This window comes from Orussus abietinus, unplaced genomic scaffold (genome assembly GCF_000612105.2).
Source record: "Orussus abietinus isolate OABI.00-Male unplaced genomic scaffold, Oabi_2.0 scaffold93, whole genome shotgun sequence".
In the NCBI taxonomy this organism is placed as follows: Eukaryota; Metazoa; Arthropoda; class Insecta; order Hymenoptera; family Orussidae; genus Orussus; species Orussus abietinus.
In genome coordinates, this window is record NW_019394262.1 from 86,366 (window position 1) to 113,068 (window position 26,703).

A 26,703-nucleotide genomic window follows, 5' to 3' on the forward strand; every position below is an offset into this window, starting at 1 on the left:
AGTTGTCATGCTTCCGGAAGTGCGAAGGATGGACTCGCCAGTACGTGGCGAGCCTTTCTATGATAGTTTATATGTTTGTTGCGGGATAAATTTCTAGCCTGGATGTGTGTTTCTGAAGTTGGGGGAGCTGGGAAAATAGATTACCGTAGTGTAGTGCAAACGATAAGGGTCTATCGGGTCCTGATAACACGGACACACCCACTGGGGATCATCTAATCAGCTACCAATTGTCGGAAGCAGCGATTTATCCGGAAAGAAAGCGATCGATCATCCTGGACCTTGTTCTGGCAGCTCGATCAGGAACCGTGTGAAGAACCGGCGATAATGTCAAGGCGTATAAATAACGAAGTTTAGGTCTTTATCAGGAGTCGAGTCTATCGAAATGCTCGCGGTGGCTTGCGTCCTAACCCTGCTGGGCTCAGTTGTTGCCCAGAAGAGCCCGAATTACGTTCCTGGACATGATGGCATGGTCCACCTCTTCGAGTGGACGTGGACAGACATTGCTGAAGAGTGCGAGCGGTTTCTGGGACCCATGGGGTTTGGCGGAGTCCAAGTAATGCCCAGGAAATGGATTACTAGTCTTATCCTAGCGAGGACTATTGCAAGGGACTTGTTCCCTGGGAAACGTTGCATTACCAGTGGTGTAACTTTGGTAGTACTTGAAAAAGACCCATTCTTTGGAAAAATGAGCGCGACAAGTATCACAGCATAATTTTAGGGGCACTTGTAAGGGTCTTATATTTAAATTGCTTAGCATGACAAATAGCATAATTTGAACAGAATTTGTAAGGGATTTATTTCCTGGGAAACATTGCGTTACTGGTGGTGTAACATTGGTAGTACTTGAAAAAGACCCATTCTTTGGAAAAATGAGCGCGACAAGTATCACAGCATAATTTTAGGGGCACTTGTAAGGGACTCATTTTTTAAATTGCTCAGCAAGACAAGTGACATCATATCAGTAGCATTTGTAAGGGATTTATTTCCTGGGAAACATTGCATTACTGGTGGTGTAACTTTGGTAGTACTTGTAAGAGGCCCATTCCTTGAAGAAACGAGCATAATTTTAGGGGCACTTTTAAGGGTCTTATATTTAAATTGCTCAACGTGACAAGTAGCATAATTTCAGTAGCACTTGCAAGAGACTTATTGCTTGGGAAACTTAGCATTACTGGTGGCTACATTATAATAGCACCTGCAACGGACTCATTCCTTACTTAACTTGACATGAACTTAACATGACTAGCGCAACTTATTAAAAATTTCAGCATTAACTTGAATGTTATGCAAGGGAATTTAATTCCACAGGTCTCGCCGATCCAGGAAAACGTGATAGTTCGGTCCAGGCCCTGGTGGGAGAGGTACCAACCCATCTCCTACAATTGGACCACCAGATCAGGAGATGAGGCTTCCTTCAGGAACATGGTCTACAGGTGCAACCGAGCAGGGGTCAGGATTTACGTTGACGCTATCCTCAACCATATGTGCGCTGATCAGCCAAACCCCATAGGAACAGGTGGGTCTACGGCAAACCCGGGTAAGTTCCAATTCTGGGCCGTTCCATATGGACCGGAACACTTCAACATCGGCTGTTCCGTGACCAACTACAACGATCCGGAGAACGTCAGGAACTGCGAGCTGGTCGGACTGAAAGACCTGGACCAGAGGAAGGAGGACGTCCGCAAAGCTCTCGTAGACTTCATGAACGAGGCGATCCAGGCTGGTGTTGCTGGCTTCCGGTACCTTGCCCAGGCTAATAGGATTTACTTCAAAGCAAAATAACGAGTTTCCGTTTCCGCCGCGGTTCTAACGTGGGATATTCGTCGTTGCAGAATCGACGCCGCCAAGCACATGTGGCCTCAGGATCTGAAGATCATTTACGAGAGGCTGGACAATCTCAACGTGGACCATGGGTTCCAGGCTGATGCTCGTCCCTACATCTTCCAGGAGGTGATCGACATGGGAGGTGAGGCCATCTCGAAACAGGAGTACAATGGGTTCGCTGCCGTTACGGAATTTCGCTATGGCTTTGAATTGAGCAACGCCATGAAGGGCAAGAATGACTTGAAGTGGCTGATCAGCTGGGGAGAGTCCTGGGGACTTCTGCCCTCCAAGGACGCCTTGGTGTTCGTGGATAACCATGACAACCAGAGGGGACATGGAGGTGGCGGTTCCGTCCTGACCTACAAGACCTCTAAAGAATACAAGGTAGGACCTTTACTCTCAGCTTCACCTTATTGGGTCCCTGGAGATGGTCCATTCTCACCTACCAGACCTCTAAACGATACAGGATAACTGTTCCTTTTATCCTATTAAGGTCTTCCTCCATGGTGAAGGTGGCGGTCCCCACCTAGAAAGGTGCAAGGTGTCTTTAATTTCTTTTCCATATTATTTGAAAGACCGTTTAGGAGACTCTTGATTTATCTGCAGATGGCTGTAGCCTTCATGTTGGCTCATCCTTACGGGGTGCCGCGGATCATGAGCTCCTTTCATTTTGATTATTCCGACCAAGGACCTCCGGCGGATGCGGGAGGGAACATCCTGTCTCCGAAATTTCTTCCCGATGGGTCCTGCGAGTTTGGGTGGGTTTGCGAGCACAGGTGGAGACAGATCTACAACATGGTCCGCTTTCGCAACGTTGTCAATGGGACTGATATCAGTCATTGGTGGGACAATGGGAGCAACCAGATCGGCTTCAGCCGCGGCAACAAAGGATTCTTTGTCGTCAATGGTGACAAGTGGGACCTGGTCCAGACTTTGTGGACTAATCTCCCAGCAGGACGATACTGCGATGTCATCTCCGGTAATCTGGTGAACAGAAAGTGCAGTGGCAAGACCGTCGAGGTCCAGACAGATGGCAGAGCACTCTTTAAGATCTTTGTCAATGAAGAGGATGGAGTTATGGCGATACATAAAGGGGTAATCTTTCAATTCTCTCCAGCTACAGTAATTAGAATATTTTTGATAATTCCCCTGATGCCCAATTCTTGCAGGCGAAGCTGTGACCACCAAGAGCTTGACCCATGACTTCTCATCAAACAGGTGATGTGATCCTAGGAAATTGTAAATACCTATTTTTTTTTCTTTTTTTTTTTAACGAAGTTGTGAATTAATAAATCATAGGCAATGTCGAAGGACAAGGGAGAACCTCTTCCTCTCCCAAGGGAACTGATCCGGGGCAGCATCTTCTCAACAATTTTATTTTAACAGAAACAAAGTGCACTGTTTTTGTTTTCTTTTCACTGTTAATTCCTACTATACATAATATGACAGTTAATTGTAAAATAATACACGACAGACTTGCGACAGGGGCTCGTAGATGGGGTTGGGGGTGATATGGGGAAACGTAGGAGGGGGCTGAATATACGAACGGAATTCGCAGGAGGGGACCGTCGAGGATGGGGAAACTGAAGTATCACAAAACAGCCGTGACGCGTTTCTTCCCCAAGCTGTGTTCCGGTTACAACAGTTCCGGTACACGGCCTGAGTGCTTCTCTTTGCGCGTCCGCTTTCTTAACTCTTTCTTTCTTAATTCCTGGCGAGCACCTGATTCGGTTACGACCCTAAATAAAATACTACGGGTTTCTCGTAAAAGCACGGTATAAATAAATGCTCAAGCGCGCAGTATGTACACCTCGCCTCCCGTCCGCCATCTTGATTCTCTTTTCTCTTAAGTAAACGCCGCCGGAGCTTCTCGTTCCTGGGTCTATAAAGAAACGGATGAAGCAGAAGTCAAGGGAGGGGACTTTAGCCATCTTACGTTGCTGACTAACGTGACTTCTTATTCGTGAAGAACGGCAATAATGGCGCTTTTTTTGAAATATGATATAGCGCGACCTAAAGGGAATAAAAGATATTCCTAAAATTCTCTTGCACATTGTTTTTAACGCATGAAACTGGCATCTCGTCAGTTGCTTATGAAACTTTTCTGCAAACTAGGCGAATCGAATTTCCTGACACTTTACCACGCCCTAAGAAAGGTCCTGACAGTTGTGAAATTTCATACTTCGTTAAAATAAAGTTAATGTACAGAAAGGAATTTAAAAACCGGGAATTTTTTCTTTCCATAGAGCCTCCACATTCGCGTGATAAAATATTGATCCGGAAAAAACTTACCGTGTATTTGAGACACTTTTACATGCCTTTAAAACAAGTGAGAACGTTAACAACGAAAGATGGCGATTCCTTCTCTTTACGATTTGAGCTTCACCCGCTTAACCCTTCATCCTTTTTTTTTATAGACGCATATTCTTTTCCCTAGCCATCTAATCTTCCCTCGGGACAGGTACACTCCTATACTTCATTCGCATCCACGTGCTCCTTCCATTATCCTCTTTTAATCCTTAATTCGGCAAACGACTGAGTCAAACGACTTGCTGCCCCCTTCGCGTGGGTCGCCAGCGCGCGCGATTCAAAAATTGGAAGAAACGCTCGAAAGTCCCTTCGGCTTCTCCTTCATTTTTTTCTCTCCCTAGAAGGACTTCTCCTCCCTAAAATCCGCAGTAAATTCAGGCTACTGTAAATCTAAAAATACTGCTCGTCGTTATGAACCGGTCGTTCTTTCCTTCTCTCCCCCTTTTACATATCGAGTATAGTTCCTCGCCGTACGTCGTTATCCACGTACAAGTGTTATAAGGCAACGATGAACCTCCTAAATAAATAAGAACCTTACGTTGTCACTACGATGACACTCATTCTCACTCGCACTCTCTCCCACCCTGTCTCTCTCTCTCTTTCTCTCAAGAATTGCGAATTTTAACTTTTAAACTCGGACCCTCTCGCCGGCCGCATTTGCGGAGGACCGAAGCCGTTCGGCCACGTAGAGCGTTAGCAAAAATATAATTTAGTATATATCTACTCGTTTATAATCATCCATAGAAAAACTTCGTTAAACATCTATAAAAGAACCAACGATTTGAGCAAAAATACGTATCTCTTCCGTACGTGTCCACACGGTGTGTGATGGTCGCGCGCTCCGAGTGATTGCGTGTTATCGTTATTGCACATATTTCTCGCTATCAGGCCGCGCCTCGGGCCCCTCGAAGGATTCCCTTTGGCAAATCGAGTAATCGATCGGCAATCTCTGCCCAGGTTCCGAGATCAGGACGGAAACTAACGGAGCCATTGTAATATCGCACTAAAGGACCAGAGAGACGCTATTTTCTGGACCGGGGATGAGACCTCATCCCCGTAAACTCCCCATTGTTCGGATGCGCAGGCGATAAGGCCTTAATCAGTCCCCTGAGATAAACTCGGAAGATGGTGAGAAACTTATAGTGACATGCAAACCTGACCAAAGGTTTCGAATCCGCCTAACCCTTCCGCTACAATAAACTCCACCACGATGTCACGTGGTGGGAAAAATATGGGCACTATACTGGAATGCGATTCTCGAGTTCCTAGGTATTTCTTTCGTATATGAACAGATTCGCATGAAAAATGTTGCATTGCTGTGGAGTCGCGTCATTGGTCAACATTTTAATGTCGTATACGAATAGATTCGCATGAAAAATGTTGCATTGTTGAGGAGTCGCGTCATTGATCAACATTTATGAAAAATGTTGCATTGTTGAGGAGTCGCGTCATTGATCAACATTTTAAAGTCGTATAGGAATATATTCGCATGAAAAATGTTGCATTGTTGCGGAGTTGCGTTATTGGTCAACATTTTAATGTCGTATGCGAATAGATTCGCATGAAAAATGTTGCACTGTTGCGGAGTCGCGTCATTGGTCACTATTTTAAAGTCGTATACGAATAGATTCGCATGAAAAATGTGGCATTGTTGTAGACTTGCGTCATTGGTCAACATTTTAATATCGTATACGAATAGATTCGCATGAAAAATGTCGCACTGTCGTGGAGTTGCGTTATTGATCAACATTTTAATGTCGTATACGAGTAGATTCGCATGAAAAATGTTGCATTGTTGCCGAGTCGCGTAATTGGTCAACATTTAAAAATCGTCTGCGAATAGATTAGCATGAAAAATGTTGCATTGTTGAGGAGTTGCGTCATTGGTCACTATTTTAAAGTCGTATACGAATAGATTCGCATGAAAAATGTTGCATTGTTGAGGAATCGCGTCACTGGTCAACATTTAAAAATCGTATACGAGACGGACAACATCGCACGTGAAAGTTGAGGCTACTAACTCGAGAATCGGGTCTCTGGCACGTCATTCGAAAAGATGACAAAACTGGATGCCACTATAAGGTATAGTGCCCAGTAGCGGAAGGGTCAATTCGAGGTCCCTCGGCATATATCGCTCCCTCGGCCGCGAGACGCGTCTAGTGCCAAACCGGAGAAGTTCGACAGTCGTCACAGTGACAACCAAAAACGCATCAGCAATAGCTGACAGCTGATCGGCCCCTCGGAGCGGTCCCAGGTGAAAGAGTCATCCCTTCCATGGGTATAAATTCGAGTCTGGAGTCACGGAATCGCATTTCATGCGATAAGCGCCCAAGCCGACAGGAAAGATACCCATGCACGACTGTTTAACCTGGTCCAGCTCGACGGCGCCTCGTGGAAGACGTATGCGTGGACGTGGGCCATTTTGCCACGACTTCGCGTCCTCCATCTTCGATGACGCACTGGTTGCCGTTTAAGTACCTTGCGGAGACCCGAAGGTCCAAGAGTCAGTCCGAGGAGTCTTTCTCTCTCCCGAGCGGGCTCGTCGTCGAGCCCGTTAGGCGTTGAGGCGAGGTCGAGGTCGACCTCGGAAGGTACAAATGGCGGAGTCCCCGCCAAACGGTCACCCGAGCCCAAGGTCTTAACCCGGGACCCAGGAGACCTGGGTCTTCCCCAACGAGTCCAGAGCCGTTTCCGGCAACCTCGCCGATGACCTTGTGCACGGACCTCTTCCAATCGAAGCGACCTTATCCCGAGTCATTGGAAAAATCCCCCCCTTTCTACGAGTTTTACAGGTTTCCAGGTTGCCAGAAGACGAGAGGACTGGTGGAACGACCTAGGAGGTCCAAGAACGAAAGGTGCTGATGAGGTCGGGCTCAGATCCTTCACCAGGTTGGGCTTCGAACCCAAAGCCAGTCCAATATCTCTCTGACCTCCTTTACCAGGCGAACTAAGCTCGAGGACGAGGTCGAGGTCCAGATCCAGGTCGAGGTCGAGGTCGAGGTCGAGGTCGAGGTCGGGCCTGGTCACTGATTGACGGGCTTCTTGAAGACGGCCTCGGGCCTGCGCAGCGGCCGCGGCAGGCGGCGCTCTATCCTGAGGGCGCGGTTGAGGTCGACCTCGGGCCCGGGAGTCTCCGCCAGCATTTGTCAGTTTCCGGTACTGCTGGGCCGCCGTCCCGGCGCTTGCGTCGACGCCGCGACCGCGGCTGCGGCGCCCAGCGCCGGCAGCGGCGTCTGGTGGCAGTGTGCGCAGTGCAGGCACACGGTGCAGGCCCCGAGCTTGCGGGCCAGCAAAGCTCTCAGTTTCAGCGCCGGGCCCAGTTTCATGCCCATCGGGCCTGTCAGGTGCTCCTCCGAGAGCAGAGGCAGCGCCGCGCCATCTATGCGGTGCTCCCGGAAGTTCTGAAACAATAGCCAGACCACGTTTGTTAACTCTCAGCTGCGAGTTGCTTACTTTAATTTTTTTTAATTAAGAAAATATTATTTTTCATTTCTCGTTATGAGAAAGCTTTTCCAGGTGGATTGGCTACAAAATATGTTCTTGTGGGTGAAACTGCCAAATCGCCCCTTGACATGCTTTACTTTGGATGGTGGTTTTACCCCCTTAAAGTGTTTAATGGCAGATAAAAAAAAATACGTGTTGCTTAGTTTTTAGTCCACTATAACATATTATAAAAGAAATCGAATCGGAGAGATCGACTTGGGATACCTCTCTTATAAGATGTTCTCGACGTTAGGTTGCAGTTTTATAATTACTCCTCGCAGAGCAATCGAAGATAAAAAAAATACGTGTCGCTTAGTTTTTAGTCCACTATAACATATTATAAAAGAATTCAAATCGCAGAGATCGCCCTGGGATACCTCTCTTGTAAGATCTTCTCGACGTTAGGATGCAGTTTCATAATTACTCCTCGCAGAGCAATCGAAGATATGTCCGCTACTCGGTAGATGGCGCGCAAAAAGAACGCCGAGAGTAACGGAAGAACAATTCATTCACGACTCTTGGCCGGAGCCCGAACGTAATTACGGCCGGTTCGCCGTATGCTATAGTTCATGGAATACGAGCACCGCTTATGAATGAAATATTCAGACTATAATGCGAGTTACACACGCAACGATCGCTAGGCCAACCGGTCTTCTGCGCACGCGGTCTCGCTCTCTCCCGCTGCCCACCTCGTTATCTCCCTCTCCGTCTATCTCTCCCATCCGCCAAAGGCTCGTTTTCCGATTTCTCCTCCCATCTGCCTCTCTCTCTCTCGGCTCGCGAAGCGTCTGTTTCCGATTTCTACCTTCGTTCCGTTCCCTCCCACCTCCTTTTCCGACGCCTCTATGAAACACGCCGATGAATGAACTACCGAGCCCAGAAGTTGCGCTGCTGAGAATTTACAGGGATCTGCACGGAACTTTCTGCCGTGGGTGCCATTAAGGTGAAGTGAAACCCCCCTCAAATCAGTCGATTCTAATACAACACTTTTTTTAAGGGTATTGGACCAAACTCTCCGAAACTTTGACATATGACTCGTGACGTCATCTAAGAATTGTCGCGACACATTCAAACTTTGGATTTTTGGGAAAAATTGTTTAACTTAGTCCACACCAGAACCAAAATGGCGTCGAGCTCTCATATTTCGATCAATGTACAATTATTGAAGGCTCTGATATGAGAAACGAAAGGGTCAGGACAATTTTACGAGAATTTAGAACACGCTAGTAATCGATAAACTCGTATTTGAACGAGATAAAGGCAAAAAAAGTATTTTATGCGCTTCCATGGAAAAACGATGGGAATACGAGGTCTCGGAGTGAAAATTTAATTGACCTGGAAATCACAGATGGCGCAGGGGGTCCTTCTGCAGTCAATTAGGGCCCCAGAAAGTATGAATCCAGAGGATTTCTGGAGTTTTACTTCGATTTCTTTATAATTATTGTACGAAAACGACAGGTGGAGGGTGCCATTTAATACAATACGTAATATAATTCGACCCAGCTGTCGATATAAAAACAAACGTCGGCAACGTAAGTATTTATAAAAATCTTCTTTATCGACGTCGACCAAGTTCCTCGACGTGTTTCGCGTCACCTTAACCTCGGTTTTCAGTACGGAGAGAGAGGACCGGCGATCGAGGGCCTTCCAGGAGCATCTTCAGGGAGCTCGCGACTACAAGAAGTCGCGGCTGCCGGATCTTAACGATTATCACCGGTAATTTATTCGCAATGACGCGGCGCCCCACCACAGCCGACGAAAAGCGTTCATCAATGTCGCGCCGAGAAAGAGACGTTCCTCGGGGACAGCGCGGGCGCTATTAAAGCCGCATAAACCCGCGTAAACCCGAGGTACGGGCCACCTCGAGTGCCTTAACCTAAACCCGCTTTAACGATTCGTAAGCATGAATTATGATATGAGGTGTCGCCCGGAGGAATCCTCCAGTGGAGGCCTTCTAATGAGAGCCGGACACGAGAGCACCGCCGCCATCTTTTCCGTTCGGGATAGCAGCTCGTCCTATATGTATAAAAAGAGGTGCCTCTACAAAATTTCCGAACGTAGCACATAATTAGCACATAAGGAGCACAAAATGTTAAGGTATAGAAATTTGAATTTTGTAAAGGTGGGGGTGCCAACTATACGCCCCTTATGAAAAGCTGGATTCAAATGAGATTCCATCACCTGCCTATCATATGATGGAGCTCTCTTATCGTTTAACCCTTAACCACCTAATGCCTATCATTTAAAATGAACATTACGGTACATCATAATGAAATTGGATCAGTCTGCCATAACAATTGCACGAATAAAATTGTTCATAAAATTCCTACAAACTTACCATGGGTTTCTAAATGAATTTATAACTATATCACGGTGATATCGTGTATACGGATTAGTGCACCTCAATTGAAAGTACCCTGTAAAGTTAGTGAACCATGAATCTGGATGGAACTTCCAACAAAGGGATGAAGAATTACGACGCTTCTTTTTTTATAGTGAGAAAGGTCATGAAATTCGACCGCATGCATTAATGAAGGGGGTTAAGTTAACGTCATATATACTTTAGACATGTATGGCTTGTTTACTGTTGGAAATATGTATGGGAGGTGCATATATAATAACCATACACGGGTTCACTTCGAGGAGTCAAAAGTGATTCCGTGTTTTCATTTAATAATTGATAACGAAGTAAGTAGTGTTAGGTCGGGTCCAGGTGCGAAAAGGGGGTGGTTTAATAAAAGGAAACGAAGATGGCTCCAATTTGTCACAAGGGGTTGGATTAATGGCGCCGACCAGGGAACCCATGAATCGGCGGTCTCACCAGCTGCAGCTGCACCGAGGAAGGATATATCATGGCTAACCTCACCGCGGGCGACCACTGCACGGACAACCCGTACTTCCTCCTCCCAGTGCCAAACCCTTGCAGGACCCCCATCAATTATCCGCTCCTCAAACACGTTATTAGCTCTGGGCGGGTCCACGGTGGAAATAGGAACCCAGAGACATCTCCACGTCCGAAGGAAGAAGGTTAACCAAGGGCTATCCGCTTGGAAATCAGTAAAAACGATATCTTTCATTGAGCGCATTTCATACTTTAAAACGTGAATACGGTGACCCTAACTTAGGTCCTGAAACTCGCGAAATTTCATTTTCTATAAACTATTTTTAAAATACCTATAAACAAATTTGAAAAGAATTGAAATTTCATGAGTTTCAGGATCCTCCTTATAGTCTCCTTATTCAGATTGTAAAGTTTCAAACCATTCGGTAAACCGAGTAGGGAGAAAAGTTTTATAAACAAAACCTCTTCGACGCCACTTTCACATCACCTTAACCTTAAAAATCTCACTTTACGTTCGACCCGTTTCTTCATAGATCCATGGGTGACCTCTCGCGGACGCGGAAGAGGACGCCGAGTTGGCCTGGTAGCCGCAAGATGGCGGCCGCGATCCTCTGTGGATACGCCACTGTGCTCCGTGCCCGGAGGACCGGTGACCCGCCACGCCTGGTTGAGGTCGTTCCTCGGCTTTCCGCTCGGCCGGCGCGCGTCGGCCAATCAGAGGGCCCGCAGAAACCGTCGCGTCGACCGCCGACGACCGCCGGCCGGGAGCACCGGCCTAACCAGATCGCGAGCTGCCCCCCGGGCCCCGGCCCTCGCCGCGCATGCGCCGTCGCCCCGCGGCGCGCTATGCGTTCCAATTGCCGGCTCCGATCCGATCTATCGGGCCCCTTTTAACCCCCGCCTCGCCGACGAGCTTCGTTTTCGCCGCGGGTCCCCTCGGGTTTCATCGGCCCTCTTCGGCCTCATTCGGGGGCCCCGGAATACCTATGCGCGGGGGCCCTTTTATTGCTGCGCAGGTTATAAACAAGCTCGGGGTATGAAGAATGGAAGGAGCGACTGTCGTTCATTGAGGGGTGAAAGGGGTAACAGGGTTAATAAGGCCCAGCGAAATATGTATTAATAACGAATATTGGGAATAGCTCGAGGCATCGACCCAGTGTTATCTATTGGTATGATATTTCTAATTATTAGTAATTGAATGCTTCCAGTGGATATTGAATACAGGGTAGTGGGAGGACATGGGATTGTTGGGGATATGTATAGCATTTGCATTTTAGGATGGAGTACTCTTTGACAATATGTTTTTATACAATATTTAACCGCTTGAATTACAGGTTACCAATGGGTATCGATTAATATTCCTACATGGAGATGTGTTCTATTAGGTTAAGGAATAAGTCTCCACCGTTTTTAACATAACGTAACGTAATTAAAACGGCGGGATTTTATTCCTCAACCTGATAGTTTACATAGATTACGACAAGGTTAATAGAAACCTTTCACCTGTCTGAGTCAATAAGTAAGTCTTTCTACCTCATCCCAAGCCTTATGTAGGAGTGCAGGGCCGCGACTGCAAGGTCCATCCCCTCACTTTTAATTTATTTAACTCATTTACCTAGTTACACGAGTCAAAGAAAGCTCAAGACACGAACCAAGAATATCTTTCTTTCCTGACCTCACCTGTCCGAGTCAATAAGTAAGTCTCTCTCCCTCTTCCCAAGCCTTATGTAGGAGTGCAGTGTCGCGACTGCAAGTCCCCTCCCAGCTTCCTGGTACCAGGTGCTCCAGTTTATCTCCACTGCACCACTTTCTTTCCTCCTCGGGCTCCTTTGATCTCAATTTATTGCCGCCACGAGGGATATCAGTCCCGTTCCACCAGGTGTCCCCATAATTCTTTAATAGGACTAGGGCGCGCCAGTTTTGTTGCCGCGGCAAAAATGTGCAAACCCACCTGTTGCTCGCGGTGATCAAGAAAGCTCTAGCAGGGCCTCCACAAGAAGAACCTGGACGTCGATTTTCCCTTATTTTTTACTGCCTGCCCCCGTGATGAAGACGAAGGACTCTATCCTAGAGTCGGAGCCCTAGGTGTTTCCTTTTCAGGGTGCTCTTCAGGGCGGGAGCGAAGGAAATTGCTCTTCCCTGGCAGAGTGTGTCGTGGCTTCCGAACGCAGCGATGTCGCCGTGTAATTGAGAGACATTCGGAGTGCATTAGCACTCCCATCCGAGGGGCAGGCAGGCGTATTAATTGCTCATCAACGTTAATGAAGGGTTTATAAGTCAGTATTAGCATAACTAACAGGTTTCTCGGTGGAGGTGCGCGCCGCCATCTTGCGCTTTTATGTCTCTGCTCGAGCTTGGCCGCTTGCGGGAGAAATTAGCCCGGGAGGAAGAAAAAGGACGGCGGAGAAAGTACACTAACTGACGACTAGGTGAACGAAAAAACGGAGGTATTGCACAAGGGGCTCGAAAAGAAAAACCGTCAAACGATTCCAATCAGCTCCTAACCGCCTGTTAAGGCCTTCATCCTCGGTTAAGGGACCTCGTAAGAGCATAAATAAAAACTGGTCAATCCAATATCCGAAACAGGACGCCATATTAGATTTTCCGCAGCCTGATCAGCATCTTCGTACTTGCGCCCACTGTTACACAAGATATTCTTACGGTATACACTGTTAAAAAAATTCATAAGATTCGTACACTTTTAGTACATAAGGTTGCAGTACAATTATAAATTTCACGTCTTAACAGGGAATTACTATACATTTATAATAATATGTTATAAATTTATTACACATATGTACTAAATTTATAATATATGTTATACATTTTATTTGAAAATATCTTATAAAATTAGTATACCATATCTGAATAAAGCATCCAACAAAAGTGTTGTAAAATTATAATATCTTTTTTAACAGTGTATCTTTACCCGCCCAAAATGAACCAACAAGAGAATCCGATATCAAGTCAAGAGACAAAAAGTCAACTGGTGGAACTTCGTCGGGATTTGTACACCGGGAGACATCAATGCCCTCCCATCCTGCACAGGCGATGCCGTATTTACAGGTGAGGCATTCATGTCCGCCATTGTACCTTGTGGTCTGTGAGCGCGATAAACCGACGTCGATAAATCGATTTGGCTCGACACGCATGCAAATCACGGGCTCGGCGATATTTGCGTCATGTTGGATGTTAATGATGGATCTTAACCGTAGGTTTAACGGTGCCGTTTAAAATGCCATTCTAAACGACGCTCTGCCCGATCTAGAGTATCGCGGTCCCATGATAGGTCTCGATGCACCCCGATCCATCCTGACGGATCAAGGTAGGCCCGAAAGCGGGGATTTAAATCGAAGAGAAAGAGAGAAAGCGAGGGAAAGACCGGATAGAGGGGGAGGAAGGGCGAGGAGTGGAGGGAAATTAATGAGGGACGAGGTAAAACGGGGAAGAGAGGGGACATGTCTGATAGTGGCGGGGGAAAGATAGGGAGAGCCTGCAAAGATCATTTGCATCGGCGGTAGTGGAGGGCCCCTTGTCGATCACACGATAAAAGTGATTGACTCTTGAAACGAGTGCAGCGTGAAAGGACGTCTTAAAGCCCGTCGGCGCGCCGTGGAGGACGTGAGGTCTCGTCGGGATTTTTACAGGGATACCCGATCGGCGCAACTCCCCTCTTCAATTAGCTTTACAGCGCCGCTCGTTAAACTTTTATGTTTTACTCAACGAGTCGTTACGTGCCGTGCGCCAAGGCCCCGAGATGAAAATCTCAAGCCTGGACCCGGTTCGGCTCGAACCGCGGCCTGACAGCCGCGAGGACGAGGACGAGGTCGGGTGAGGACAGGGTGGACGAGAGATCAGCCGAGGAGAGCGCCTCCGATATCTGGGGTACCGAACTCGACGGAGCCGGGTCCCTTATCCGGGGACTTTACGGTCAACCTTCGATCTACCGAGCCGAGATATCTTGGATAAATCTCATCCAAATCCCATGAGATACCGAAAGACGTCAGAAGGAAACGTTGCCGTTTAGCTGTGACCAAAAAATGGACACAAAGGCGGACATGAAGACTTGAGGCCAGTGTATGATGGGAAGGCGTTCATGTCCGTCAGTTTACCATGACCATGAACTTTATACATGGGGACTTTATAATCAACCTTCGGTCTACCGAGCCCAGACAACTTGGATAAATCCCATTCGAATCCCACAAGATACCGAAAGACGTCAGGAGCAAACGTTACCGTTTGGCTGTGATCAATAAGCATGACCATAAAGTGGATATATGGCCAATAAGTATGGTACCATGATCTTTAAGTGGATATGTGACCAATAAGTATGGTACCATGACAATTGACATAGGATATATGGACTCCACACCCCGATTCGACTATGAAGATAGTGAAAATGAAAGGAATAGGAATGAGGCTCTCTTTTTCGGTATTTGATGTGGCGACAACCTATTTAGCAGCACGACAGAGAGAGTAGAAGGGATTTGTTCTCTTATAACCTCGCTGCCCCCACAAGAACATGAAAGGAGTGATTAGCTCTGCGAGACCATTTATCCTACATACGTGGTATCTCATGGGCCTACGAGAGACTTCACATAGAACATCTTCATCTTTGACAGTCTCCTAGCCGTTGCTAAGTCGTCCACCATATTCCACCGTATCCTATATCCAGGGGTACCACACAATAGCACCTTGTGGTCCTACAAGCGATTTTACATGGACATCACCCAAGAATCTTCGTTTTTGACAGTCTCCTAGCCGTTGCTAAGTCGTTCAGCATATTCCACCGTATCCTATATCCACAGGCACCACACAGCACCTCGTGGTCCTACAAGCGATTTTACATGGACATCACCCATGAGTCTTCGTTTTTGACAGACTCCTAGCCAGTCGTCCAGTGTATTGGTGGAATCACCACATCCTACATCCATGGGTACCACACAATAGCACCTTGTGGTCCCACCAGCAACTTTCTCATGCAACCTTTTCGCCCAGGAAGCTCCGTTCAGGCGGAAAGTGATTTCCCACTTGGAGTCTGGGACGCATCGAGGTCGGCGGCCTCGAGGAGAGCAACCTTGCGCTGGCCTCGATTGAACCCGGGTACGGGTTTGGTAGGAAGCTGGGGGATACCTTGGCAGGGGCCCTATAGAGGAGCGGGAGGAGGAGATTTTGTGCCCACGGGCCGTGGTCGCTAGACCTCCACGGTGGAGTTATCGGCAGGAAATCTACTCTTGTAGGCATGCCGGGAGACCGCCGCCGCTGCTCGATGGCATTGCATCGCATAGAGGAGAACACCGAGCTACCAGCGGGAGAGCGCCGCTCCGATACAAGATACTGCCACGTGTTACACGCTGTTCGCCACCGGAGGAACCTCCGAGTCCATTCTTCCAGGGAACAATAATGGATGAGGTCGGACTCGGCGCTCGATGGGTTCCTCCCAGAAACCTGTCCCCCCGACCCCAGGCACAGGTGTTTGGTACCAGGGCCGAATTTCTGCAAACTCCCCCGGCCAGGAAGAAGAGGAACGCCGACTCGTGTAGAGAATGCAAGGATCTAGATAGAATGCCGATGTAGGGCTAATATTGGAACGTCAGGCTTCTACACCCTAGGTAGACTCCATATAAAAAGAATCAAGGGGAATTATGTTGATGAATAATTCCATTTTAAGTGTCCTAGGTAGACATTAATGGGGAGGGCTTGGATTAGGATGTCTTGAATGCCAGATTAAAGGCTAGCTAGGTTATAGCTTGGTGTTGATCAGGAACTCTGTTGTAGATGACGAGTTGATTCCTAGGTAGGTCTTAGCTTTGGCGTTTATCAGTTGTGTTGGGTTCGTGATCAGGTCCTAGGTAGGATTTGGATGCTATTTGGGATTTCCTAGTCAGTTTTCCACCTTGGGAGCCGACTGATCAGCAAATAGGCGTGGGTACGGATCCGATGGGAAAGGTGGAAAGGATACGCGAGAGAGGAGAATCGATCGTGTCCTTTTTCCTAGGATTGACATTTAGTACCGTGGGTGGTTGGGTGCCCAGGTCAATGGAAATGTCACGACTCGCGTACGTTAGGCCTCGTATGTGGTTATTGCGTGCAGGGATATGATGCCCATCGTTAGGCGCTGATCGAGACTCTGGGGGACGACAGGGCAAGACAACGATCTCCCACTCGAGGATGATGCTGCGGATAATTCAAGGATTTCCGGAGATTATTTCCAGAGATGAGGAAGTTGGACACTGGTTGGCGGTGGAAGATGTGGAACGGCTTTCGTTGGCGGCTTTGGCAATGCCTGGGATGCTGGAGGAAAGTGGACAAGGGACCGAAGTCAAAAACGAGCGGAACGACTGTTACTGAAACCTAGGAAATCCGTGCACGAGCTCTCGAAACGCGGGAGATTGGAAAGGGAACAAAACGGACGGGCGGATCCAAAGAGGCCTTTCTGGAGGCTTAGGAAAATGTCCAGCGCGATCGCGATCTCCGAAGGAGAGAGCGAGCGAAGCTGCCGATGGACCGTGTCGATTCGCCGATGCGAGACAACTCCGGCCCAGTTTCCTATCCCGGATCGCCCATAAACGGTGCGAGCTGATCTTCGGAGAGATGATCTGGACCATTTGAAGATGGTCCTTTAGGAGTCACCGACCGAAAGCGAAGACTAGGAAGATTGGCCCCTCCTGGCTGGAAGTCATCCAGAACACTTCTGCCATCCACCACGTTGAAACGTTTAGTAGGAAGATTGGCTCCCCTGGTTGGAAAGCATCACTCCACAACCCTCGACCACCCGCCATGTTGAATGGTACCCTGATCAGGATGTAGGAACAACTGCTTTTGCTGAACTCTCTCATTTTGCCGATCTCTATCAGCCGGCACTGAAATTCGACCTTAGTCCATTTCTCGGTGCCGGCACTGTCTTTGGCGAGCTTACGCAAGCTCCTACGCATAATTTCGAGCCTGGAGAGCATGACGTCGTCACGGAAGCTGGCTTCCCGATCTACCGTGAACCGCGATACCGATTGGACAGTTTATATCTCACTCGATCGAGTTGCCATGTCGGGCGAATAGGCCGGATTGGAAAGGCGCCTTTACATATCTATTCCGTAGCTGGTCCCGCTGCTGGGGACGTACGTTTGCGTACCTTTACGTGCCTTACATACACGCTAGCGTATGTGGGAGCGGTATTACGTCACGAGCACCGACGATCTCCGTGCCCTCGTGTTCCAAGGAACGCCACGCAGCATACCCGCTGCTTGTAGCTACGCAAGTAGCTACACCATTCTCCTCTAAACTCCGTTTTTCCTCCGGCTTTCAGCTTCCTTGCCTCTCGGAACAATGCTCACACGTCTGTACGATGTGAATGCCGAGGCTGCGAGACGTCCTTACTACACGTTGAAGGCTGTTCCTCGGTACATCATCATTTCCAGAAGCTGAAGACTTCAATTTCCTCAACATTCTTTAGATCTTTTGTAAATAGATGGTTCAACAAGTTCGAAAACCCGCGGAACATTCTTGCCAGTATCTAGGCCCTAGCTAGGATTTCCTCGATAGGGGCCCTAGCCCTAGCTAGGGTTAGCTCATGTACCCAAGACAGGTTTATCTTGGTTTTCTCTTTACCGCCTAGCTAGGGCCTACTTAAAATTGAAATACTTATTAACGTGATTCCGTCCAATTGTTCCTATCATAAGTTGACATAAGATGTTCAAAGCAGCCTACAAGTCCTAGCCTAGTGCCTTTGCAGATTTCCTACAGAGTGAATCGATCAGTCCAGGGGTTCACAAGTGGTCATCCATGTCGTTCTGTTTCTTGAATTTCCTCTCGGAAGAGTTACCGGTCCCTGCAGTGAGTTCTTAGTCCGGTGACGTGGGGCATTAACGAGCGGCCCGCGACACGGCTTGCGGGTTTTATGAGCCGCAAAATGGCCGATTCGGTCCCCGAAGGGCCAGCTACCTCATTAGCAGTGTCGGCACGGGATTGGCGGATCCTGCGAGGATTCGATGAAGCGTATCCCTCGGAATCATCCTGATCTCATTCTTCCCTCTCTCGCGGGCTCTGGACGGCTCCAGGAGGCAACCTCATCTAAACGTGCCCTCGGGTCTGGGTGCTGGACTCCCAAGGGACCGCTCGGAGTCAATGTCCTTCGATAATTGTAATCATTGCCGCTCGACCGCGGCTATAATTCAAGCACGAGGTCCTCTCTCGCCTCTCGTCAGGCCGACTCAAGCAGCAGCTCCAGCTGTCTGCATTCCGTCGACATTCTGTCGTTCCCGCGCTCAGGATGACTTGTCTAAAGTCCCGGTTAATGCTCAGTCACCTGGCGCGATCAAGAGGGAAGTTCGCGCCAGGTTTCGGCAGCCAACGGCGGGAGTATAGCCGATTTCTCTCCTGGCCTTTCCTGTAGGAGTCTGCCCAAGGTATCCGGATCCGCACCCTGGTCGGTCCTGGACTTGTCTCCAGGCTCCGCGGTCCAGGTCCCAGGACAGCTAAGGATATATGTCGGGCAGGTATACGAGATCGGGGGAAATCTGCGATATCGTCGAGCCCTAGGAAGTGGTCCGGCCGATAATTAGCCATAAATCGTGGATAGGTCGATACCGATCGCCGATCGCCTCCGGAGCCCGGTGGCGCGTGGGCCGCACGCGGGCCGCATGCGGCCAGGCCCTGTCCGAGTTTTAAGCACCGAGCCGCTTCGCGGACATGATTGCATTTGCATTATACACGCGCCACGGCGTACCTCAGATTTATCTGCCCCTGGGGTTTATTTATTTAGAGTTATGGCAACACTGACCGACTCGCAGCGCCGCGGCCAATAACATATGGTAATGGGGGCCCGATTGACTTTTTTCCCCGGCCATGTTGCCGGGCCGATACTCTCTATCGTCACAACCCGGGAACGAGATACATACATTCCTGAACCCGCGACCCTCTGTGATTCCCTTACCATTTTCTTCCCTCCCCTCTCCCCTCCTCCGAGATGCACTCGCGCTATGTACCGGCATCGACGAATCGATGGGTCGATAAATCGATGAATCGACCACGCGATGCCGAGGCCTCCAATTCGAACTCAACCTCCCCTCTTAATGGTAGGTGGATTGAGCGAAATGCACTTGTCATGGATGTTTTGTACGCGCTTTTGTCGTGGTTGGCCCTAGTGTTTTTGGAAACGAATCTGATCGTGGAGATGGTGATAGTACTCTTCGGGCACCTTGGATCAGAGAAGAGCTATTTCGCCTGGGGAAGTTCTCTCTCGCTCCCAGACTCTCCCTTTCCTCTCTTTCTCAACTCGGAAGAGGCGAGGCCCTCGAGAAACCGCGAACTCTTCTACATTCCGCGGTTTAAGGTCTACGGCTTAGGCGAGTACCCCATAAACCGCCAGGACGGTGTTGGACGGATCCCAGAGAGGGTTCCTGCTGGGATCCACTCGTCTAAATAACGCTTGTTCTTTCTTTAAGGTCGGGTTTTACTATATATCTACTACACCACTACTATATATAGGACCCATGCAGAAAATCTGCAAGGGAGAGGGCTAGGGCCTTGGGTTCCAACATAGAAATGTAGAGTATGTATTAGATTAGATTAGACGCTTTTCACCTGGCCTACCCAGGGCATCCTAACTGGGCCCTATAATGGGAGACTTGGACGCGATGTTGATGCATATTTCAATTTTAAGTAGGTCTTAGCTAGGTGTTGCCGATGTGACGAAGAAAGTCTAGGTGGAGGAATTTTATATGCCGAATTAAATCCTAACTAGATCTCAACTTGGCATTGAACAGGAAATTTTGGAGTAACTCCTAGCGAAACGAGGAGTCGTTCCAAGATGGCCGCCGCCTCCACTTCCCGCGAGAAATGGGGGCCTTAATCGATTATTTCTCCCTCGGGCCCGGAATTTCGGAGGAAAGTAGCGGGGTCTGTCGGCGCCTTAGGTTTCTCCTCGATTAAATTTTAATCGACGTCGGCCCGGCGCTTGATTGAGTTTTTGTAGGCGGACAAAACGAGGTTCACGCGACCTCGGGTTCATTAAAGTATCCCGATCGGCATCTTTCTCCGGGCCGTTCTCCGGCCGATATACTCGATCATTAAGCCGCGCTACGGCTAGATGGTGCCCCCTGGAAAGCTCAACAAAATCCTGCCCGCAAAAGTCCAAGTCCAAGCAGCGATGGAGGAGCGACAAAGCCATGGATGCTGCTTTGGCGTCCAGCATCCAGACGAGGAGGGGCGCCGAGAGGAGTATCGAGATCGCGACGTGTGTGGTCGCCTTAAGGAGGTCGCCTCCACCTATGGACACACCGGACCACTTGGCGACTCACGAGGAATTAATCTCCTTACGATTTAATCCCCGTGTTAAAGGCCGAGACATTGAGGACGGAAGAGGGGAGCTATCACGAAATTAATAACCCCGTCGATTCGCGGGGGCCCATGGACCGCGAATATCGAGGACATCCCATGGACATCATGGACCCTGGTTCCTTCGATCAAGACCCCAACTGCGTAACGATAGCTCCAAAGATTTATCTCGAGCACCTGCAGCCCCACCTTGGCCTTTATCAGACTATGAAACGCGATACGTGCGATGAACTTCATGGCTCGCCACGAAACCAAGCGGAAAAACAAGCTTTTTGAAGGTTTGGTCTGGTACCACCCACTTGGCGACTGATGAGGAATCTGTCTTTTTACAATTTTAACACGCCAATTGTGCAGTTGCCCTTTGGGGACTGACACAGTGTCAAGAAATTCACAAGTTAACAAGAAGTTCGCAAGAAGAATTCTATGATACGTTCCACCCAGGCGGCATCGATTCTTTGGCGTCGGTCCCTATGATCCTAGCTTATAGATAGTTCGATGTCGATCACATGAGACCACACTTCACGTGTCAAAAAAACTAGGGCACTGAACGAAAAGATTATTAATTCTTCTATGGGATTAACAGCCGAGATGAATGGCAGAGATCGATATGCTTGAGCCGCGAGAATCATTAACACAGAGAATATAGATTAAGACTCGATGTCAATGACTCTTCGAATTTATCTCCAGCACTTGCAGCTCCATCGCAGTCCCTATCGCCCGGCTTCAAACCGAACTTCTTGCAATGGGTTCCATGGTTCACCATGGAACGAACCAGCGGTAGGAGTGTTCCGGAAGGTTGGCCAGACCTGGAGTGCCCAGGACGCGGACCAGGGCGTGTCGCCCATCCTGGCGCCTGGTCCCATCGTTCGCCATTAGCGGCGGGGCGTAAAAGATGCCACTTCGTTACCCGAGCGATTAATGCGCGATTTGAGGAGCAAAACGAGCTGCCGGGTCGTTACAGGCGCGCCTCCTTGGGGCCACCGGTCGAGCGAGACGAACGGGAGTTCTCGGGCGTTTCTCTCAGGCGAGGCGGGCGAATTCCCTGATCCTCGGCCGCCATGTCACTCGCCTCCTCCTGCCCCCCTCCGAAGACCGGTATCCGCATCGAGAAGGGGGGGTCGATTAATATCGATTAAAAGGAAGGTATCGGTCGTTAGCCGGGGCCGAAGCCGAGTCGTAACTCGGGAATCGGCCGGCATGGATTTTCGACTCCCTCCCTGGTCCTCCTCGATTTTTTCCACCTTCTCTGTCTCCTCGATTTTTCCTCCCGGCGGGGGTAATTGCCTCGGGGTCTTCGCAGGCGGTTTCGATGGCCAAGCTTATAATTTAATGGTTAATTATATAAGGGTCCCCCGCGATTCGGCGAGCCACTGGGCGGACGCACTGACGTGCAGGAATGCCCCTGGACCGGGTCGGCTGCCGGATCGAGCCGACCGGTCGGCCGCATGCGGCAGCGCAAGGGGACCGGCAAAGTGGACGAGTCAGCGAGGGCCAATCAGCGCAGAAACGCTACCCTTTTTCTTCGCCGCCTGCCTGGCTCCCTTCTGACGTCCAATAAGACGCACCCTCCGGGGCCGGCCGCTTCGAGACACCTCGTGGCACCTCGGGATCCTCCCCATCGGTAGCCCTATGGGACCCGTGAATTGGGATTCAGGATTCGGGTCCTTCGAACATCATCATCGGATGCGGGTACCAGCAGCGAGATACCTAGGGGTCTACCCTATCGGCAGTCCAAAGGGACCTGCGACTCGTCCAGCATCTGGATCTTCGGGCATCATCGTCATCGGACGGGTGCGCCAGCAGCAAGGCACCTTGAGATCCTCCCATTAGTAGCTCTAGAGGTTCTGCAACTCGTCGTCCAGCATCTGTTGTTTTCGGGCATCATCATAGGACGTGTGCACCAGTAGCGAGGCACCTTGAGATCCTCCCATCAGTATCCCTGGGGGTCCTGCGACTCATCCGCCAGCATCCGGGTCCTTCGGGCAACATCGGACGTGTACACCGGCAGGAAGGCATCTAGGGTTCTCTTCATCAGTAGCCCAAGGGGACCTGCGACTCGTTCAGCATCCGGGTCCTTCGGGCATCGTCATCATCGGACGTGTGCACCAGCAGCGAGGTCTACCTCGGTCCGCGGTCGTTCCGCTACGGTTGCTCCCATGCCGAGAGTCAACTGCGATTGTCGGGGAAAACGTCTTACTCCTGCGCAGGTGCACCAGTCCGCGGGGTCTAATCGATTCTCTGGGCCGGCCGAGATCCGTTCTCCACGGTTCCGGGGCAAAATCGCCGGCGCTTTGTGATCGAGGAGGTATAACTGTAGTCACGAGCCAAGCCGAGCTCGGGGTTGCACGTCGCGAGGGACCAGGACTGATACGGATCTGTCCACAGGGACGTCGGGCCCATCAGGTCGCGTCGGCTCGATTCGTATCGCGGTGGGTGGTGCCCCAGGGTCTGAATGCAGTCGGAGCTGCGTCGTTCCGTTCCGCATCCTCGAGCATCGGCTCTCTTCGTGTCCCCCGATACGGCCGATATCACCCCGACGTAGCGGCGCGGGCGCCTCGCATAATTTTATGCAATTCGATGCTTCCTGTCAGCGTGAAAACGGCCAGCGAGGACGAAAAGTCGCTAAGATAGGCCGGAGTCCCTCGTCGAGAACTTCATTTTCCGCCAATTCCCCCGTGAAAAACTTTAAAGGGATCTCTAGGAACCCTATATAGGGTTTAACCTCCTAGCTAGGGTGGGTCTTAGGACGTGATCGCGCGCCCAAGACGCCAAGCTAAGACCGGGTCAGGATGTACCTTGGCGTCCGTGACAATGGTATCTAAATTTTCCTCGTTAACGTCTAGTTAGAGATTGTATATCGCAATGCAGGCCCCATTGGTAGACTGGCATCCTACCTAGGTCCTGCAGATTTTCTAAATTTATCGTTCGTCGTTGACGCGACATCAGGGTGTTAGGAACAAAAGGGAGCTGGGATCATTGAACGTTAAGTCGTGCCGGGGTCAGATTTAGGGTTGCTGCTTCAAGGGTGGTCCTTTCCAGGACTTTCCGGTCGAAGCCGATATGGGGACCCAGGTTCTCCAAAGGCGTCGCGACGCTCGTAAATACCGCGTCGCGGTATGAATAAGGCTAATTAATTGCCGAGGCACTGGCGTCCCCGGTAGCGCAGGACCTCCTCGCTCGTCCCCGCCCTCCTTGGACTGTTATTCCTCGTGTTTTATGAATAATGCATCCGCGATTAGTACCGGAGATAGTAACCGCGGCACGGCCGCGTACACGTTATTACGACGATCGGGGTGCGCGCTATCGCGATAATTGCGTATGCAAATCGGCGAGCGACGTCTGGGAGAGATCCCGCCTGATTCGGCGTTAAACGGATTAAAATGTCGGCGCACCGGCGGATGAACGGCCCCCAGGGGAGGGAGGTTGTCCTCGATGGCGAACCTGAGCCAGGATAACCTCGGATTTCCTAGCCTCCAGCACCAGTCCGAGTCCGGACCAGCAGGAAGCCCGAGGAGATCTCGCGTCCTAACCTCGTTGCCAAGAGAGCGGGGGTTCTTATCGGACCCAATCGCAGCCCGATATAAACAGGGAGCCGAAATGGCCTAATCGACGAGAGTGACCCCCTATTGGCTCGCGGTGTCCGTAATTACAAGGGAGTGACTCAGCGGCACCGCCGAGGAACTCTTCAGCGTTCTTATCGCTCCTCTTTGTCTTCCCGGCCCCGAGCCTGGAGTCATTTAATCCCATGACACCGTGGATCGCAGAGAGGAAGAGCAGATGGGATATCTGGTGGGCCAGATCCTGGAAGGAGAGCCTGGAGGTCCTGCGCCTGGGGGTTAGGATGGGGTTACGACTGGGTTAGGACGGTTCCGCACGGGTCCAGTCACCTCGGGGCAGCATCCGGCGTCTCCCTTCTTCGGGCATCCCCGCTAATTCCGAGGCAGGATGTTTACCGGTATAAACACGAAGAGAGGTCGATTGCGGCCACGTACCAGGCCACGTGGCGTGCGCGCTCCTGTGATTGCAGAGTTCGGCCCGTCATTACGCGACCTCGCCGCGACCCCTCGCAAGGCCTCGGGCCGCCACGCCGCGGTGCGGACATCTACCTACATGCGGTGTATAGATGGAGATATATCCGATATATCCACGGATATACCGGAACGCGCGTTCCAGATATATCGCGCGCGCTGCCCAACCGGGACCAGGAATTTATTAAGCCCGGGGAACAGGGAGGTGTCGGCATCCGGAGCCTGTCCCTCTCCTCGACCTCCCCGGCGTTTCCCTGTCTCTCGAACTTTAAAGGCGTTGCGGATAACGGAGTATCTTTCGAAGGGATCTCTCGCCAGGTTTCCAGGTCGTCGTAAGCCAGGAACGGATATCTAAGATCGGTCGCTCGGACGCAGCCTAGGAAATCCGCGAGGGTAAGGACGTTTCCGAGAGAGGAAACCGGCCGAGGTGGGACCACTGGAGCAGTGTGTGGTATCGTGTGGATACCGCACTATTAGGGATGGGTGTTATGGTATGGTTGTCGTGGAATATCAGGAACGGATGTACAATATCGCTTACTAAGACGTTGCATAGGGAATCGTGGTGGATAAGGATCACTGGTTCAATGTGTGGCAATGTAGGGATAGCGCATCACTTCTGATGGGCGGGTGTTCTGGTTTTGCTGTTCTTGTCAAGAATGAATATCGGATATCGATTGCTAGAGCGTTGCCTAGAAAATCTGGGAGGGTAAGGACGTTTTCCAGAGGAAACCCACCGGTTAAGACCACTACAGTAGTGTGTGGCATCGTGTTGGTACTTAGCACTGGAGGTGTTATGGTACTATGGCACATTCCAGGCCGTCGTCTACTAGAAATGGATATCTGAGATCGTTCGCTAGGACGCTGCTTAGAAAATCTACGAGGGTAAGGACGTCTAGAGGAAACCTGCTTAGGACTACTGGAGCAGTGTGTGGCACCGACAGGATACCATGCTACCTGGGATAGCTGGTATTATGGTATTATGCAAACTCCAGCGGAGAATGGTGCGATACCACCGTGCACCATAAAGATGCGACGTGGGACCAGGTGGGTACATGGTCCTTCGCGGTACTTGTGCGGTTCCACATGGGACCAGAACTGAGGCTGCCACGCATAGGCATCATAAGGATGGTTCGCCAGCTGGGAACTAGCTAGGGATGAGGTCGCACTTGGGGGCGGAACGGCGGGTCAGGCGGAACAGGCGGAACAGGCTCCGGTGGTGGAGGAGCGAGGAGAGTCATGAGCTCCCGCGGGGGCTGACCTCGCGACCCTATCAGCCGGGCCCACCTCGGGTATTGTTTATAGCGCTGATTCAAGCCAGCAGGCCGCCATTGTTTCTCTAAGCCAAGGGGCCCATTGTCCCTCCAGTTCCCGGCGCCGCCGCAGCCGCCACCGTCGCACCGTAACTCATCCCGCCGCCAACCCGCCTAATTATCTGCGAGTAATTGCTCAATTTCCGTAGGACCCGCTGTCAATAAAGTCTCAGATGCAAACTCTGCATCTCTGTCAACTTCAGGACCGACTCTAGCAGATCCACCGATGGCTGTTCCGGTGGAATCCCACGAGGCATCCTGGCGCTTGCGGAAACTCTTAGCAAGGACCGCGGAGGGGCAAGCAAGGGGAGTGCGACAGTGCGTAAAATCAGGGACCAAGAGGAGAAAAAGAACGGTGGCTCGAGAAGCGATGCGTAGACGGATGGGCATCGACTACGTAATAACAGTGATCGGTCCGAACCGGGGAGACGGGATCCGAGCTGGAAAAGTAGGGGCTCCGGAGTTCCTCGGGGGTAGAGCACTTCTTCATCGTCCTCGTCGTCTTCTTCTTCGCGGTTTTTTCTCTTCTTTCTCTTCCTAGACCCCGGACGCCCCTCCCGCGGGTGGATCCCTG

The 26,703-nt window shown here is 50.3% G+C and overlaps 2 protein-coding genes across 2 annotated transcripts in view; one reads left to right on the forward strand and one right to left on the reverse strand.

Annotated features, from left to right (window-relative positions):
• The first annotated feature begins 38 nt into the window (after positions 1-38).
• On the forward strand, positions 39-5,551 carry LOC105700656 (alpha-amylase 2). Its single transcript, XM_012426707.2, has 6 exons — positions 39-553; positions 1,309-1,739; positions 1,833-2,208; positions 2,431-2,919; positions 2,994-3,042; positions 3,124-5,551. The coding sequence occupies exons 1-5, from the start codon at positions 383-385 to the stop codon at positions 3,003-3,005; spliced, it is 1,479 nt and encodes a 492-aa protein (XP_012282130.1). The 5' UTR covers positions 39-382; the 3' UTR covers positions 3,006-3,042; positions 3,124-5,551.
• Positions 5,552-5,557: 6 nt separating this feature from the next.
• The window catches only part of LOC105700657, a 78,956-nt gene continuing 57,810 nt past the window's right edge, over positions 5,558-26,703 (reverse strand). The window contains exon 6 of the mRNA XM_012426709.2: positions 5,558-7,535. Coding sequence (XP_012282132.1) covers positions 7,281-7,535 — 255 coding nt within the window. The 3' untranslated portion in view covers positions 5,558-7,280. The remainder of the gene's footprint in view (positions 7,536-26,703) is intronic.